The sequence below is a fragment of the Vanellus vanellus genome (assembly GCF_965231255.1).
Source record: "Vanellus vanellus genome assembly, chromosome: 1".
Lineage (NCBI taxonomy): Eukaryota > Metazoa > Chordata > Aves > Charadriiformes > Charadriidae > Vanellus > Vanellus vanellus.
The window spans coordinates 60,169,070-60,188,364 of record NC_138905.1 but is presented as its reverse complement, the minus strand read 5'-3'; the positions used below and the strand labels follow the sequence as shown (position 1 = coordinate 60,188,364).

Genomic DNA, 19,295 nt, shown 5'->3' with positions numbered 1-19,295 from the left:
ATCATGTATACACCTAAACCAGTAACACACCTTCTCTGGAGTGCAGTATTGTATAAGCGTCCCCTTCATTTTCAAGGCTAATTCAGACCTTTGGCTCATCCTGCATTAACAAGGTCATCCATGTTAACAGGGCCCCTGTGAAAGTTCACAGGCAAAAGTTCCCTCTTAGAGTAGTGCAGATTTGAAATTCACAGGACAGCGACCCGAAGATCTTCCTTTACAGATAAAAAGCATGTCAAATTATTAAATAGCAACATGAAATCCTATATTCTGAAGGTCTGTCTTTGCTCTGCAGTTAGGAGAGCAGAGTGCATTCCCAGCCCCTGCCCAGTCCCCCCCCTCCGGCGGCTCAGCGGGCGCGCGGCCGACCCCTTCTCCCTGGCACCTCACGAACGCTAAAGCTGAAAGGCCGGGGATAATCAGGGAAGGGGTGAATGAGCACAGTCCGAAGACATGTCACTTCAAATTTCTACTGTTAGAACTGCCGGGTATGATATAAAAACCGAAAGTGTTTCTCAGTTTGAAGTCTGAAGACCGGGCCCCAAACGCTGAGTGGCTCCTCCCTCCGGTGTCCCTGTTTCCCGCACACGGGCTCCGTTGTGCTAGCTGTTGTTCTCTGCCGTGAGATATTTGAGGGCTGCAAAGCCATAGTGGCGCGACATATCCTGCTGGAACTCCTCCTTCAGGGTCTTGAGACAGATGCGGTATTGCTTGTTGGAGCGAAACTTGGTGATGTCGAAGCTGGGGGCGTGCGGCATGTGGATCATGTAGGCGTTGGGCAGCACCGTGAACTCATACTCCTGAGGGAGAGAGACACCGGCTGTGAGGGTGATCCTGAGCCCTCTTGCAATGCACCTCTCCCGTACCTCCACAATCAAACATGCTCCATCATGTGACAGTGCAGTGGGGGTCTCACAAAAAACAAACCCACAGAGATATGCCAAATAAGCCTTCTTTTTTTTTTAAAGTTGCTTTTTCTTGGTTTTATGACAGATCGACTTTCCCTTTTGAAATGTTTTACTCCATATAAGCCAAATGATGGGGCAAGAGTACAAAAGGCACGCCTGAAGCCATGTCTGCAGCACAGATTTGGTAGCAGTGTGCTTGCAACCAACTCATGCACACAGCATGAGTCTCAAGTGTCCATGCAAAAGCATGCTTTTGCCCCTACAATTTATCTTGCTTGGGATGCTATATTTACAAAGGCATCCACTGCACTACATATGTTGCTTTGCCTGTATGCGAAGATACTTACAGCAACAAAACTGTCCAAAAGTATTTATAAAGCCGAAATGAGGTGAGAATATATCTTTTATAGGCGAAGTGTGAAAATGGACCTGCTAGTTCCATATGTTTTGAGAAGGTTTTAAGCAAATTAAGTTCTCCTTCTCAAAGTATGATAGCGTGCTAATTCCCCCTCTTCTCTAAAACTACTTCACTCATTCTCTTTATTTATATCTGACCAAATTCTTTGACAATTTTTGTTGTTATAAAGTGATGGTTCATTTAAGTCCCAATTATTCTTTTTAGATTTGTTCCATTTTTATAATTAAATATATGATCATGAGAGCAAAGCTCAGCAAATTCCGATTCTCTGACTAGCTGGAAGGTCACTAGTACAAGATGTGCAAGAACCAGATATCTGCTCCTGCAAGGAAATGGGCAGAAAAGGGAGGTGAACCTCAGTATTCTATGGCCAGGTGAAGTACCCTAACTACTAGAACACTAAGTACCCCAACTACTAGAACACTACTTCTGTTTTCATATGAAATTTCAAAAAAACATGACTCGTAAGGGAAGCAAATGACAAAGAAACTTCAAAGACTCCCCAGGCAAATTTCCTACTGTCCTCACACAGTTTCTGTTTACAGCTGTTGCTGTACTGACTCATTGACCATCTCTGCAGAAGACAGTGGGCAGAGAAGTGATAGCCACAGAGCGTGCTGGCTTTAAAAGAAACAGTGCACAACTTTCCCTGGTTTGCAAAGTCCTGTCACTTGTAGATGTAGTAGTCTGTGCAGAGACACAGAGTTATCTGCAGCACAGAGCCAGGGTATTCCAAAAACATTCTGTTAGGGAAAGAGATTTATGGGAGAGAACGCACTTGTGCTAATAAACATCAGGGTTGCGCTTATAAAAAAAATCTTTCCTCACCTAGCAAAATTTGATCAGCCTGGAAAAGACTGAAAACTGCTGGGTTATGATATTACCAGAAACTAAGTGTTTGAGCAACACAGCCCAAAATGATGCCCAAATAAAATGGAAAGAAGTGAGCAGAACGTGATGTGGATCCATTTCCCAACTCAGGCAGTGGTATCAGTCAGCCCAAAGCGTTGCCCAAGAGACACCTATGAAACAGTAGTATGTGTTGGGCAGCTAGGGGCAGATGCTACGGCTGCTCTTTTCTCATTATGGGAATGCCTGTTCCCTGCCAGTGTTAAAGTGGTAAATCTTTTTGCCAAATTACAGTGCTGTCATATATGGGAATGGGCCCCTCTGAGCTTCTGTTTGGGGTGAAAAACGTACAGCCAGAACAAAGTAATCTGATACTCACAGGCAGAACTCATTTAGCTGGAAGAGACTTAGAACTAATGGGGAACCAAATGCAAAAACAAAGGCTGGCACGATGGAGTGAGGAGAGCTGATAAACTACAAACTACAAAATATGTCTCTGTGGGACCCTAAAACTAAAGGCTGAAGCTGCAGAGGAAGATACATCCCCCTCATACAATCTTTTCTTTGTTCTCTGTTTGCATCTCAAGTCTGTAATCCTGCAGGTCAGGGACCGTCTATGCTCTGCAGTGTAAACTGTTCAACACAGCGGTGCTCCCAGCCCTCTGAAAGGCCTTCAGGCACATAAAGCCTTCCAAAAACTTACTAGGCTGCTGCTAATAAGCCCCTTTGAAAGATGCTGGGCTGGGGTCCTGGAAAACGGATTGCTGACAGTCTAGTTCCACAGTCACTGGAAGAGCAGGGAAAGGCTTCTTAATGGCCCGGCTCTACTACAAGGAAACGTCTGTTGAGAAAGCAACGCGCTTGCAGGAACCTCTGTCCCTGCCTCACAGGTTATAAATTCTTTAGACGGAGACTGTCATTATCTATGTATTTGTACAGCATCCAGCTCAGTGGACATCTGCATGCCCCCAGAATAACAATGACGATTATCTCCACACAGTGTGCTGCTCTGAAGGACGGTAGTGGCAGAGGCCCTGGGTAAGGGGTCTGAAACAGTTCTCTTGACAGACACCGCAGTTGTGAGGAGCAGTGAAATAATTCAATTGAGAAGCTCTTCTGCCTGCTGGTAATGAAGCCAGACAAGCAGCTGGCAGCAACCTGATCTGTGGACACCCCAAAGCAGAGGAATGCCACGGTGGGAGGATGATTTTGTGGGAACACAGGCCAATACCCATGTTGCTACAGATGAAAATGAAACTTCTTTTCAATGTGAGAATGTTTTTAAGGGTGGAAGCGTGATAAAAACAATTCCCCAGAGTTATCTCCAACACAATGGCCATTTAAAATATCTGCACTATTATCAAATTTGAAAAATGTTCCCATTTCCCATGTGTGAATCTCTATGCTGGACAAATGTCTCTCAACAGAAGAGTTAAATCGTGAGTGCTAGATGAGAGCTGCCAGTGGGAACATAAGCCTTGTTACCCAGATTAACAAATAATAAATCATTACACTGGCACTCTCCGCAACTGATGGTTAATTGATTAGTGTCTGGAAAGTGCACTGGAAAATTAAAGTGCTATAGCAGAGCCAAGTGTTATTATTAACAATAATATAAGGGACAATTTTTTTTTTCTAGTCTGTAATAATTTTTTCTCAATGTAAGAAGGTGCCAATTTGTTGGGAATGCCCTTTTGCAAACAGAGGGCAAGCGGCTGTCAGCCCACGGTGACCATGTGGTTTTGTAAGCAGAAGGTAGAATATATCCCTCCCCAATATGTGCCTCCATACAAATACACTGTAGCCGACACAATCTCCCAATAACTTGCTGCATGCCCTGTACCACTCTGTTTCACATAAACTGGTAAGACGTGGGCAGAGAAGGATCAGCTATATTCCAGATCCACAGCAGAAGCTAGCATAGGAGGATACAGATGGCCAAAAAGCATGGGTTTTGGTCAGCATGAAATGCTACTAGATCAGAAACTGGGACTGAAACCAAACTAAAAAAAAAAAAAAACAAACAAACCCAAACTAAAAAGAAATGCCATGACCCAGACCCTGCTGATTAGCACAGTGGTTAGCTTGACATCCAAAAACAGCAGGGAGATACAAACCCTGCCATTTCAGTAAGCAGAAGCACCGGGCTCCCACAGAGCCATAGTCACTGCCAGTCTCTAAGATCTAGGTCGGTGGCAGGGATCTTGGCAGCTCTGAGAGCTCTAGTGCCAGTCTGGGACTCTCGAGCTTTCTCTGCACCCCTATTCTTATATGTTCTGCTCAGAAGCTCCATCCCAAGTCACAGATCCAAGGGGCAGGTAGCCCAAGGATCCTCTAGAGTCTGCTCCTGGTAACCTGGATCCTCTAGAGTCTGCTCCACAGCCAGAGACCTTGGAAAGCTCTACAGCCAGAGACCTTGGAAATGCAAAGTCCTTGGCTTTGCAGAGGTGCACTGTAAATCCAGGCCAGAAATTGAAGATGCTTGCCTTGGATTCAACTTAAGATTGCTTTTTGAATTCTAAATTAGCATTTGGGACTCACCAACCTCTGTTTAACTGAAAAACTTCCAGCTAGGTCTACAGATCCCCTAGTAGGTGATGAGACTGGCAACAAATGCTGCAACGCTCAGGCGCGCTGTTGGGCAGGAGGTGGGCACCGTGGGGACTGTGTCACTGCGAGGCAACAACTGACAAATAAACTAACTCAGACTCAGTTCTCCTTTTAATTCCCGACAAGGACTAAACTGAGTGTTCCTAACTCAAGAAGCACTCATTTGGGAGCCCAGTAAGGCCAAATGAGCACTTCGGTGATGCAAAGCCTGAAGCCTTTCTACAGAACCCAGGTTTCATTTAACAACTCCGCTGCCCAGCCCTGGGTGAGATATGCAGGTGTCGTCTCCTCACCTGTGCATCCAGTTCCATGATGTGAGCTACTTTGTTCCAGCCAAATCCAACAAACCGCCTGTCATACTCCGGGCAGTCCTTCCTCACAACAACGTATGGCTCAAAGTCTGCTTCCCACTCAACGCGGTAAGGGGTGGTGGCTGTTCGCCACTTGGCAAAGTTCGTTGGCGCATGCCCTTTCGTCCAGACGTGATACCTTAAACAGACATAAATGGCAGGGACGTGGGGAGGCAATTAGATAGAACGCGTCTTGGCGAGGCAACAAAATGTTACTTGTTAGATGAAATGCTCAAAAATGAGGCCATTAGCTTACAGTTCACATCACCATTTTCAGGACATATCGGAGGCAATTTCTAGGACTATTTCCAGCATGCTTCCCAAAGCCTCTATGTGCTCAGTGCTTAAACACATCGAGCTGGTGAAGGATAGTGTGAAAACACTACCTAATGCTAATGTGAGAAACAATTACAAAGCACACAGACAGTTCATCTGCACTACAAAGTGCTGTGTCTCGTTCCTAGCAACCGAGCGGCTGTATCAGTGCTCTAAAATCGGTGTGAAATTCTGTAGCTCAGATAAGGTCCCTAAAATTAGCTATTTCTACACCACGGTGACATTCACGATCTGTTTTATATGCAATTTTATAATTTGTGTGAGAGACACCTGCAGCTCTGGATAGATGTTCCGTTTTATTAATTACTGTTATTACTATGGTAGGAGCCAAAGTGCATAATTAAATTATTAAGTAAAATATTACATAAAGGCTTTCTGCTGTACTCTCTACATTGTGGGGAGCACCCATGTGATCCTCAGTAAGGTAATCAATTTGATTTACAGGAAAAGATCCTTTTATACTTCGTTAATCTTGTTTAGGTCACAGCAGGTCTCTTCCAAGCACAGCTTGAATCCACCCCATTAGTGCCAGGGTCAATGACTTTCTCGCCCCCTTATTCTTCTTACACCTTTCCAAAAATCAATGAGACAGGCTCCTTCTGCAGACTCATAGATTAAATAATGAAACAAAGGCATAGCAGGCCATCTGTATTACAGCGCTCTGAGATGTGTAACAGAAGGGACAAAACAAACATCCTGCCAGTCTGTAATGTAAGGTACATTGAATTCACGGGGATGACTCACGTGCTAAAAGTGAAGGGGTTTGAGCATTCAATATTTGCAGAATTAGGACCTGAGGTAATGTTTCAAACCCAGAACTTCTCATAACATTGCGAGCCATTGCTAAAAACAGGGACGTAAAATCACAACCTAGGCGTTTTCACTTGGACTGTATATTTGCATGGCTTGTAACAGGAACAAGGGAGAGGTGTTCAGCTTCGCTGACTCTCCTTGTTCAGGGGTGGTGCAGGAGGACAGAATTATTAGGATAGCACTGGGGTCCCAAGTAATGCACGGTCCTTTGAAGGCTGCATTTCTAAACTGCAAACAGGTTGCATCATTTTCAGATATCTGGCTTGGGGACGTGCAAAGACAAAGCCCTTCTGAATTAAAAAAGCTGACAGTCAATTAATTCTCTAGAGATTATGGGAAACCAGTGCCAGATTCACAAAGATGCTTACAACCCTCAATGCCCTTTGGAATCATCTCCAAAAAGCCTATCCCTTTCCTTGGTGTCTTTGGGAAATGAGCGGGTAACCTACCCAGTCACTAATGGGCAGCTATCTATGGTGAAAAAAAATACAATCACAACGTGGAGTTTAAAATGATATGAGATTGTGGAGGATGCTGTATCTTCTAAAATCCTACCTCCGGCATTTTGAAATTAATTACGATAATAATAATAATAATAATGACTACTAAACACTTATGAAGTGATTTGTATCTTCAAAGCCCCATACAAACTTTGGTTAATTGAGAGATTCCTGCAGAGAAGCAGTCAAATGGTGCTGCTGTTCTAGTTACACTCTCCCACTGCTTTAAACAGGGGGGGAACAGGCCACTAACCATAAAACCCACCAATACCTTTCCACCCTTTTGGGGGATATCTGTGTAAGCAGTTACAGCAGCTCAAGCAACTCAACCTCTGTGAGTCAAGAGAGCGGACCAGCGGGGGAAAAATAATAATTGGGAAGAGAAAACGAAGGGAAAATATGGAAGTGAGACTGGAGAGGCAAAACAAAGCAGAAAGGAAGGAACAGACCTGAATGTACCACACAAAATAATACCAGAGATGATCTACTTGCCTCTTCAGAGTGACTGATGTGAGTGGAGGTAAAGAGGAAGACAAAAGGATGGTTAAGGTCAGGACAAAGAGGAAAAGATCAGGACAAAGAGGAAAATGAGTACAGGATGCTCAAATGAGGTGTCCACATACTAATTATAAAGGAATAATTAGACTGCAAACAAGAATTGTGAGAGTTCAGGATTACATACATATCTGTACATACAATATGTATGGTTCTACATATATATATACATACGCACATATAATCTGCTGGAGCTAGGTCGTGGCCAATGGCTGATAACTGCATGAAATGTATTGCCAAGTAAGATATGCAGACACCATTACATGGACGTCCATATAGAGGAAGCTACCATAAAAGAGTGAGTCATTTCCAACAGACTTTACTCTTGGTGGCGCAGTTGTGAGAAGTGATTCACAGTCTGTATTGGTTTTGCATCTCACAGGACAAATGAATAAATCTAATTTTCCTGCTCAGGCCCTTCTTGCTCAAGATTTAAATACACACTGAATTTTAAGGCCACACTCAATCTCACTGACTCCCCAGGAGAACTTTGTGAAACCTGTGAACAACATATTTTTCACTGCGCTAGCAATTTTGACAAATCCAAACCAACTCATTCAATCTCCGTAAAATGATGATGAGTTTCCCACGGTTCATGGAAAACAACTGGAAAACACCCTCCCCCCGGCTCCTGCTTTGTATCAAATGGTTTGTCTTACTTTCATTATTGATTGATTTTACTGAAAATAAAATTTCAAAACTATAGTAAACTTTGCTAAAGTTAGCAAAATGAAAGCATTATTCTTGTCAGAATGTTCTTCCTCCCTGCCTTGTCCCTCAAAGCTTCCTGTTTCAGTGAGAAAGAAAAACTTTCCCAGCTCTGTGCTCAGATGCTTAAACATTTTGCCGGATTGTGGATGCAATCAGTTAATTAGTTAATCAGTTGTTGCTGGTTATGTTTTCTCAATACGATGCGTCTTCTACCAGCTGTGGTATTTCTTGTGCCTGAAAGCTGTGTTGGCAGCACATTTGCGGTTCATCAGCTCTTACCCAGGCACTGAGGGGACACATCCTCGCGAGGCACAGTCGCAGGCACAGTCGCAGGCACAGCCGGCACCTGCAAACAAAGCCAGCAAGCTGGCACAGAGCAACCCACTGCTGCGGAGGGTTTCCACGCAGCACACCTTGCCAGCCGTTGATGCTCACACGTCTTCCCTTTTCTTCTGGTGGTGACTGGGGGATGTAATTGAGAGCTGTTTTGTACTTCTTAGCTGCCCAGAGGTAGAAAAGGTCACCATTTGGAAAAGAGGTGACAAAAGCAATTTCAGTGAGGGAAAAGATTGTAATCTACCATGTGGTGTGAGGGACTGGGATGCTGCAGGCACTCTCAGCAATCACTGTCACAGCAGTCCTCCCCAGCTCACTCCCACCTGCTCAGCCTCGAATTGCAGCGTTATTAAAGCACCTTGAAGGTGGAGGTGGAAACTCTCAGCCCAGATCACAACTGCTTTGTGCTGTTGATAGATTTGAGCAACGAAATGAGCCAAAGCAAACTAAGGAAGCATTTGTAAAATGTGTCCTACATTAATATGTACACCCGTGACAGACCGCATGTCCTTCAATTCTTATTTAACCTTGCTCTGGCAAAACTCTCACTGATGTTAAAGAGATTTTTGCCTGAGCGAGACTTGAGAAAGGATCTGCAAATCTAGCTGTGTACGTAACAAGCCAACATGCTGTACAGCTTGAAGATGAAATCTGTAGTGGAAGGCCACTGCTGTGCAAGCTGAAAATTTGATTGTTGGTGGAATATAACATCTGAAAACTCTGAGGGTGTTATTTTCCACTGGAAGGATTTTTTCTTTCAACTATGGGACGAACCATTATTTTCTCTCAACAAATCTCTTGTTAATTTGTATGTCTTTGTTAAAGAATGAAGGCAGAGTGAAAGGCACTTGCTCCATCCGAATCCTTAAGTAATTTTCCAGAGAGGCACACCTCTCTCAGTTGCCTCAAGTTTCTATTTCAAGGGAGTCACTACTAGAGGTAGTGTCACAATTATATTTTCCAGGCTCACACAGGCTGTCTGCTATGACACGTGCACGCAGCCAGATGAGGGAAGGGTGGCTGCTGCAACGAGAAAGGTGTGTAATACAGGTAATGGGAGAAGTGTGAGGAAAGCTCTAAAGGAAGGGTAGGATGGGAGAGGTGATACAGAGCTCCACCGGCCACAGATAATACCCAGCTTTTTCATAGTTTTTATCTCTAGATCTCAAAATACCGTAAAAAGGAGAGGTGAACATTGTTACCTGCATTTCAGAGATGGAGAACAGAGATGTAAGAAAGCGAACTGATTCACGTACCACCTCCCAGCAGGGCAGTGGTGGAGCTCAGAAGAGATCGCAGGTCTCCTAAGCCCCCTCTCTGTGCAATATCATAAGGACATATTGTGCTCTTCCCATCACTGCTATGCTTCACAAATGTCTGCAAATCAGACCTTGCCACACACACCCAAGAGACAGTTAACCCCTGGTAGTTGCATTTTAAAACCGAAAAGTCTGGCAGATAATAGAAGTAACTCGTTCACAGCCACAAAAGGAGTCTGCTTCAGAGAGGAGCTCCAAATTTAGGTGTTCGCTTCTCAGCTTCTAGTCAGAGTACACTATTACCTCTGCATTGAGAAACTCTAGCTATTTAAGAAGCTTTTTCACACTTTAAAAGAGCACATGACAAGCCTGCATTTGTTTTTCCAGTAAGTCAGTAAGGAAGCGAAGCAATGAGCAGAGAGAAATTATTTTTGGTCACATGAGGGACACAGCTATCTGGATAGTATTTGGCAGCCAAAAAGCAAATTACACGCACATGAGTGTAATGGTTGCGCTTGATTTTGTAGCGCAATAAAAAAATGATGAAAATAAACCAAATTCAATTTAACAACCGAAGTCCTTCGGTAGAGGACTATAATACTAGATAAAATGCTGAGCTTACAGATGGAATATATCCACATATGATTCTGTTCACTATGAAAAGGGAAAAAAATTCCAATAGGTTTCTTAATGGAGCTAGCTAGCTGACAGCGAGAGAGAAAAATCAAATATTCACAGAACATCAAAAAAGTCTTCAGCGATAATGACCACAGGTTCAACAAAAGTACTTTCCATTACCTGAATGTGAAGAGGGTTCCCATGTCCAACATAGATAGCAGCTCTGCTTTTGACTTGGGGAAGGAGAGGCGGTAGCGTAGGGTCTCAAAAGCAGGTACAATCAGAGCTTTCTTGGTGTTAGCCAGGTCTAGCTGGATGACGGACTTCCTGGCAAAGAGGAACAACAAATACAAGCAGGAAAACTTTAAACTGAGCGAATCACTTGGCTTTTCAAAGTGAAGAGCAGAGAATGGACAGTTTGATACTGTAAATGTAACTATGGCCCACATTTTTTCCCAGGGGTGTTTCATATTTTCCTATCCTTTTGAAGCTGCTGCTCTAAGAGCAGGGAGAACAACCACAGTTCAAAAAGAGCTTGCATGTTTGATGGATCAATGCTGCCCTGCATGTCCAGGGGTGCACAGAGCTGAACTAGCACTCTGAGCACGGCAAATTGACCACCTCTCTACAAGAAACGTAGTTGAATGTTACTACATATGTGGTAAAGAGCTGCCCAGTCAATGGCAATTCTAAAAAAATGGGATTTATCCAGGACTCAATGGGACTTTAGAAGGTGAGGAGTCAGAAAGTTTGGTTGCATTTTAGGCTAGCTATTCTCTGTGCTATGCTGCGCCATCATACTTGCTTTCTGCCTCTGCTTTAGAGCTCTGTGTGTCCTGCAAGGTGCGCGTTACCTTAACACCACTATGGGCCAGATATTTGCCCTCGAGAACAGTTGCCACAATGGTCGGTCTTTGTTCAAGTCAAGGCACAGATCTACCACAACAGGACATGGTGCAAATCAGCAAAACTGTAAATGAGCAGTATTTTTTTGACTATTGTTAGTCACATGCATGGTAGTTCCCTGAGATCAAAGCTCATTTGGGGTTGGCTGTATACGTAGGGCAAAGAGGCTGTTTCTGACAGAGAAGAGCTGTGCACTGGATGCACTGAGATACCTCGTTTTCCCCCTTCTTTCACTGCAAGTTGTTCAGTGCAAAGGCTGTTTGGGGGTGTGAGAGTGTGTGTGTGCACATACCGCATTTTGCACAGCAGGACCCACCTCCAGAGAGGGGCCTTAGGACAGTGTGCAGCAGGAAAGCACCAGCTTGGCAACCTTACGCCCTGCCTGCCAGAGGTATTCAGTCTATTCTTTCCTAACAAACTAAAACCTGAAGAAAAAGAAAAAGAAGTTACTTTTCCATCCCCAAACTGAATCTCACTATGCTTGTCATTAGAAATAACTCTGTCTCTATTTTCCTTTCATTATTTTCATATCTCGTATGAGAAATATGCCTCTCTCTCCCTGTCAAAGTCAGTTCCCCTTAACAGGATTCACTGTCCTGACTTTTACGTTACTGCAACAAGCAATCAAGGACAATGTTGACAAGCAGCAAAGTCTACAGTCTTATAAGATGAAGGAATTGGGATCACTGTCATAATAACAGAAGGACCAAACAAACCACTTTTCTAGGCCCAGAATACCTAGAATTCATTTATATTGCCACCAGAGAAAAAGAAGAAGAGCTGGACTATTTAATAAAATCTGAATTTTAGAGAATTCACACCACCCTATAGGCCTGTTCTATAAAAAGAAATCTGTTCTCAGCGCCTTACTGCAAAGTTTGCATTGTTTAAAGAACCCCTGCCACATTCCGGTGAACTTTACACAACTGAAGGATTTTAACAGCATCTTAGTATAACTTTTTTGTACTTTCTTCACTAGCTTCTCCCTCACCATCACTAATGGCCAAGATATCTGCATGTAAATAGATGACTCCTTCACAATCAGCCACCACAACCTTCCAGAATCATTGAGCAGTGCCAGCATCCAGTCTTTATGGCATTCTTAATGTTTCTTCCCCTTCACACCTCCTCTGAGAGCAGGGAACACTAACACAGCCTCTCTTCCAGCTTCCCAGACTTTCTGGACTCTATGCAATCTATCAGCCTTGAGCGGTACTGCTTTGGGTATTCAGTTCTAGGAAGGAGCAGGTAACGTTTGCAGTGATGCTCACCCTTTGGGCTCTGCAAGGAAACAGCAGCTCCCATTTATGGCTGTTACCATCTCTTTCTTTGATGAAGAGCTCAAAAGTCCCAGGCAAAAACGAAGGCCTTGCTGTGCTTGGCGCTATCAAAGAGTGGGGGACGATCCTGCCCACCAAAGTTCACAGTTTGAAGCTGTACAAAGCTGAAGTAGGGATAGGTATCAAGCAAGGGTAACAGCAGAGACTGTCAGACAGAGCAAGTTGTGTTGAAACTAGTGTTGAACGTGACCTGTTTTGTAGGGTACGGGATACAGGCACAAAAATGATGTGGATATCAGTAATCCTTTCTGCACACTCCCTCCTCTTGTCATCATAGAATCATAGAATCATAGAATTAGTGAGGTTGGAAGGGACCTTTAAGATCATCAAGTCCAACCATTAACCTACCCTGATAAAAACACCACCACTTCTAAACCATGTCCCTAAGCACCTCATCTACCCTTTTCTTAAACACCTCCAGGGATGGTGAATCCACCACCTCTCTGGGCAGCCTATTCCAATGTTTAATAACCCTTTCAGTGAAAAAATGCTTCCTAACATCCAATCTAAACCTGCCCTGACATAACTTGAACCCGTTTCCTCTTGTCCTATCACTTGTCACCAGGGAGAAGAGGTCAGCTCCCATCTCTCTAAAACCTCCTTTCAGGTAGTTGTAGAGGGTGATAAGGTCTCCCCTCAGCCTCCTCTTCTCCAGGCTAAACAACCCCAGATCCCTCAGTCGTTCCTCATAAGGTTTGTCCTCCAGACCCTTCACCAGCTTTGTAGCCCTTCTCTGGACACGCTCCAACACCTCAATGTCCTTCTTGTAGTGAGGGGCCCAAAACTGAACACAGTACTCGAGGTGAGGCCTCACCAGTGCCAAGTACAGGGGGGTGATTACTTCCCTAGTCCGGCTCACCACACTATTCCTGATGCAGGCCAGGATGGTGTTGGCCTTCTTGGCTGCCTGGGCACACTGCTGGCTCATGCTCAGCCAGCTGTCCACCAACACCCCCAGGTCCTTTTCTGCCAGGCAGCTTTCGAGCCACTCCGCCCCCAGTCTGTAGCGCTGCATGGGGTTGTTGTGACCCAAGTGCAGGACCCGACACTTGGCCTTGTTGAACCTCATACCATTGGCCTCAGCCCATCTGTCCAGCCTGTCCAGATCCCTCTGCAAATTTAATATAGGTATCAATGGCAGAACTGTTAGAAAGGATAGATGACAGTACCTTCATGAAGACAACCAAAAGGCAGAGGGAACAAACTGATACAAGAGGCTGAAATCACTTGCACTGTCAAAGGTCAACATGAAAAGTTAGGTAAATTGAGAGAAGCAGAAGTCTGAAAAGAAGACGCTTGTAGTGGATACAGTCAAACACAGAGAACTGGTGGGAAGTACTTCAAGAGCAAAATAAAACAGTGGGATAATCTCTGCAGAAATATTTTCAAGAGATAGGTGAGCATCTGAGGTGCACGTTGGTAAGGTCAAAGTGGAGGGGTTCACCAACACTGAGCTGGGAGTTGAAACATGCTCAGTCAAGAAGTCCAGCAGCAGTGACCTCTGAGTAGAATAGCTTGCCTTTGATGTGGACTAGATCACATAAAGGACTAATCTAAGGGAAGAAGGAATCAGTGCTGACATCCAGGTGGTGAACCTGAAGGACAAAAGACAACAAAGGCTATGTAAATTGTGATAAAAACAGGGAGGATTCAGTAGAGGAAAAAACTCCTTCCATTTTCTTCTGATAACGTGGCTGGTGGTCTGCTCCTTGGACAACCAACTGAAAATCTAATCTCTTCCTGTTAGAAGCAAACCTACGTTTCCTTTCTGTGGGGTGACTTTTTTTTCCTGTTTTTAGTGGAGGTGCCATTTGCTGGTTGACTGGTTCTGTGATACTTGGATACAAAATTTCCACTGTTGGTCTTGCAAGATGTGGAATATAATGTAGGGAATACATTTCATTATTTTGCAAACTAGCACTGGGTAAATTGTTTAATTCCTTCATTATCCTTATGAAGGCTGTTGTTTGGATTTGGTAATATCGATTCAGTATCCATTTTCCTTTATCTGTCCTTTTCCCCCAAGCCCCCAAATAAGGATTTTTTGAAGAGCTTTCTCTTTCCTAGTGTTGTCCAGGAAACCGTTTCCCAGGCATCTTTGTGTTCAGACCTGATGTATGTCATTCTGACACAGTGAAGGTTGGGTTAAATTTCTAAATCTACTAATCAACCCTATTTTTAGCAAAGCACGGAAGAAATGAATCTTAAATCACAAGAGTCTCCTCACAGGTTGAATGAACTCCAGCATGTTGATATCAAAATTTTCCTCTCCATAGTCCTTTCCAAAAATTAACACAGAATTCTCATCTTCATGGAGGCATATAGTAGAATCATTCCCATTTCTGAAGGACAGAGCAGCTCAGACACAGAAAGGTTAGCAACCTAATCCTAAAGCACTAAATTCAGAAAAAAGAAGAAAAGAGTCCATTAATTCAAATTAATTTCCACCATCAGGACTTGGTAAGTGGTTGTTTCGAGATCCACAAATAAATCAGTCATAGAGTTTGTGCTAAGAACTGGAGAGTTGTCAGTCCACTGTTAAATTCATTTGAATGTTCTTCCTCTCTGCAAAAGCAATGAAAGCATAGCCTACAAAGGCATCCAACAAATAAAAAACAACAGGCACAACATGAAGTGTGTCTCTTACCGAGATGCTGAAGAACAACCAGAACTACTTCACAACTCATGTCGCAGGGGACAGGTATAAAACCTGCGGATAGAGCTTGGATGCCAGCTCCCAATTCATGCTAAATGTGTCACCAGAAGCGAAGGGCTTATTTTACGCAAATGTGTCAGGAAAGAACTTTAATGCTAGCTGTGACAACTGTAGATACCCTGTCTAGTTATTTTATGTTAGAAGAACTTTTAGGATGACCCACACACCTTCCTTGTAGCAACCAGAAAGAGCCTTTACCTCTGGGGCAATGACAAGATGACCTCAGTAACTAATGAAGGAAGGTGACTTTGACTCAGCACAGACTGTGAAAGTGTCTGAGTTTTGTAAACAGGAAATCTTTAAATGACACATTTCTTTTCCTTTGTACTTCACAGAACAGTAAGATAGGACAAAAAGGGGGTTTGATGGAGATTAAAAGCATTGAAATGGTCTTACGTGGCAGCTGTGAAAAAGCTCAATTAGCACAAATTTAAGTGCTAGCAACAGATACCTAGAGGGACAGGTAACCATCAGCTTCTCATTCAAAACTGGCCATAAACTTTCATATACAACGCTATCCAAACATGTTGAAAATGTTTTTCAAAACTCATTTCTTTCTGAGCATATATTGTCTGTAGAGAGACAATATACAATATATGTAAATCAGCAAGCTCGCAGTGAGAGGGACTTGCCTGGCTCATCCTGTACAAAGGGATGCCTGAAACACCACACTATTTCATTTGCTTATGGTTGCTGTATCTGAGGAAATGAAGATGAAAATGTTTGTAACGTCTCTCTAACAAACAATCGCTGCCATTCAGATAGATAGCACTAATCAGCTACTGGCAGAGGCTGTGGGAACAGTCAATGCAGAAAGATACAGGGTATCCGTATTTAAAATAATCTCACTGCACCTCCTGCTATTTGCTTAGAAAAGTCATTATTGAAAAAGCAACAAAAGCCTCTAGTCCACAGGCAAAAGAATCCAATCCCTTTTTAAAGGGCTGGTATTAGCAGATTAGCAATTTCGTTATTCCCAGGCAATGGCTGGCCGCGCTGCGCATTTAGTCCTATAATATGTTATCACCATTCGAGAATTATTTCTATGGTTGCAATATCTTAAGTATATGGTAGTACATCATTCTGTCTTCTCTCCTCTCTTCTTCCTTTCAGTGCCGGCTCCCATCAATGCACTGCGAAGCAGCATGGAGGAACAAGTTGCTTTTTTAGTACTACATGCCAGTATCAACAGCTGCTATCCTTACTGTGTCCAGCATCAATCTGAAGAAATGTAACAGTGTGCAACACTAACATCAAAGAACAGAAAAGCTAACAACAACTGTCCCTGCATGTATCTTGAGATAGTTCATGTGTGCAAGGGACAGAAGTATTTTGGAATCCTCGTAGCACAAGTCAAAAAGAAATATCCCTAAAATAGGTGGGAAACAAGCTGACACAGTGCGATAAAACTTCCACGATATTGAAATCCAGCGTCTTAAAAGCCATAGGGAATTTGACCCCATACATGCGTGCAGAAATTGAAAAAGGCAATTAATTCTCCACATGAGGGAGAAGTGAGAACATGCTTACTGAGTTGTTAAACCTGAAACAAAGGAATTCTTCTGTAAGTTTACGATACTGGAAGGTGTATTTCCCTTTACACTCCAAAACCCCGGGCCTATGGACTGAAAGGAATCACCTACAGGCGGACCCTCACTAGTATACTTTGATCAACTTTTGCCAAATTAGAAGGGAGATGAAAACCAAAACTGGTCAGGACTAAGGAATTGAAATCCTCCTGTCTGGCCACAGGGTGTCCTCCTTGCTCTATGCTTTGGTCTCAGATGACCAGCCTCTGTAAGGGAAAAAGGTCTTAATTAAAAAAAGCTCAGTTAATGGATCAGAGGTCTGTAGTTTGCTCAGCCCAACCTGCTCGTATTCATTATGATACAATACACACTGAGGTTACTCTTCCCAGTTTCCCTATACTAATTATTTCGTCTTGACAGGTGCTGGCGTTGCAGTCATATTTTTGAGCTGGTCAGACTATCACCCTCTTTTCAAGATGGGGATCCAGATTAAGAGTGTGTCGCAGGGACAACAAGTTCAGTAATGCTTTGCGTGTTTTTTCTGTCACTGACATTAAGAACCAGGAATGTTTAAGGAAATCGCCCGGTTCACATCTCTGCTAATACAGGATGCTCTTGCACGTTTAATAATACTTAGTCCAGTTCACTTTTCAAGTTGATTCTTCTGCTGCTCTGAGGGAATTATTCTGATGGCTAACAGGGCTCACATTTAGACCTGAGTTTTTTCTTTCATAACCGTATTGTTTTACTTCCAGTTACATTCCCTTTCTCTACCCTAAAAATTCTTGTGCCTTGCTGGGCACTGTCACACTTTAAGCACCTCTTAAGCTGCCTCTTTCAGATCTGCTCAAACTGCATTGTTTTGGGAATATGTGAGAAGGGTGAGGTGTGGAGGGGCTGAAAACAGGAGTGACAGTGGGAATCCCTCCACTGTCCACTTACCTGAGGTACTCGTAGAGTCCATACATGGGCAAGAAGTCAATGTCGGACAGAAACATGTATGGTGTGCTGATATGCTTCATGGCCACATTCCTTAGCAGATTCACAGGGTAGAACTGGCCCTCCTTGTACACGATATGGTAGCCGACATTGTGGCGGCTCATAAGTACTTCTGAGCCCTGGGCGTAGCGCAGAAATTGCTGGGCTTCTGCATCCGAAAGATAGAGTGCCAGGCTGATCGGACCTTCCCAGTGTTTGCAGATGGCTTCAAGCATCTGGAGCCTGAAAGAGGAAGGGTGAGAATAAGAAAAGACTGTTTCTCCATGTGGGACTCTTTGTCTGGGTTCATCTCATCAAATGCAGATATCTATCTCTAAGTGAGACAGACTGGGGTCACTTCATATGCTGTAGAAAGCAATAAATATTTCTACAGCACAATTCATCTCATCTAAGTTGATGTCTCCTTCTGGACAGATGGACTGCCCCCCAGACATGCCTACTTCTCTCCACTGAATACAAGGGAGCCTAAAATGGTCCTAGCTCAGATACACGCATCCACAACTGAGACAGGTAAAGCCACGTGAAATCAACGCCATCCTTTCTGCCTAACGCATTGATGCTGCAGGAAAACCCACGTGGACGATGGGACTTCATCTGATGGGAGCTCTGAGCAGTTGCAGGGATCTGTCCATGTGGATCTACTTACAGGGTAGGGGTCTTGTAACCTTAAATAGCATCTACTGCCCAGTTCGCACTTCAGGTCAAGCTGTTCTCACACACTAACATACTACGGTGCTCTTCAACAGGCTTGGGGAGGAGAACAGTGTACAGACCAACAGATCATTTTACCTCCTGTTTAGAAAAACCTTCCCCAATTTTTTGCAAGGCAGTTAGTCAGATCTTAAAAGCTGTTAAAAGTGATAGGTCCAGGGAATACTGACTTATATGAACATTTGCATTGACTAGAAGAAGACGCGGTGTCAGAGAAAGGGCAAAAGGATGCCAAATCGATAGAAATGGGATTTACTATGTGTAGGGAGTAAGGAGAGAAGGAGGGAGAGACATAGCATTGCTGTGGAATATCAAAATAACATTTCAGACAAAACCATCATTTAAAGCACTTATTTGTGTATGTTTTAGCAGTATTTCAAATTTCATTAAATCATTTTTAAAACGGGTTATATCAATGTGTATTTTTTAAAACTTCCAGCAGTTATCAACACTGCAGATGAAAATGACAACAGAAGATCTCACACACAAACATAAATCAAACCGAGCCTGGTCAAAATCATTTAAGCACTTTGGGTAATTTATAGATTAGAGATTAAGATATGCCACCCAAAAATACATCAAGGACTGATTACAAAGCCTCTTGAGTTAATACAAAAGGAAATGAACCTATGCAGCCTAGCCAGATATTCTATTAAAAATTAAGAAGAGTAGACTATGCAACATGATTATCTTCTCTCCCTTCCAAATCCACATTACTAGATTTTCCCTATTAATATTTATACAGAAGAAAAGTTTTCTGCATCGTCGTAATCAGAGAAAATAATTTCCCCCTCCTACCATCTCCCTAAGCTTTGCAGCAGAAAGGAATGA

At 43.3% G+C, this 19,295-nt stretch overlaps 1 protein-coding gene across 3 annotated transcripts in view; it reads right to left on the bottom strand.

The window, feature by feature from the left end:
- Positions 1-385: 385 nt before the first annotated feature.
- LARGE1 (LARGE xylosyl- and glucuronyltransferase 1) overlaps positions 386-19,295 on the bottom strand; it is a gene marked incomplete at its 5' end in the record, with an annotated part of 201,293 nt that continues 182,383 nt past the window's right edge. For 2 of the 3 annotated variants that reach the window (XM_082495721.1, XM_082495722.1), the window contains 4 exons: positions 386-800; positions 5,079-5,274; positions 10,444-10,590; positions 17,697-17,975. In XM_082495721.1, the coding sequence (XP_082351847.1) occupies positions 603-800; positions 5,079-5,274; positions 10,444-10,590; positions 17,697-17,975 (820 nt within the window). In that variant the 3' untranslated portion in view covers positions 386-602. The remainder of the gene's footprint in view (positions 801-5,078; positions 5,275-10,443; positions 10,591-17,696; positions 17,976-19,295) is intronic. The other variant, XM_082495723.1, reaches the window with a different exon arrangement.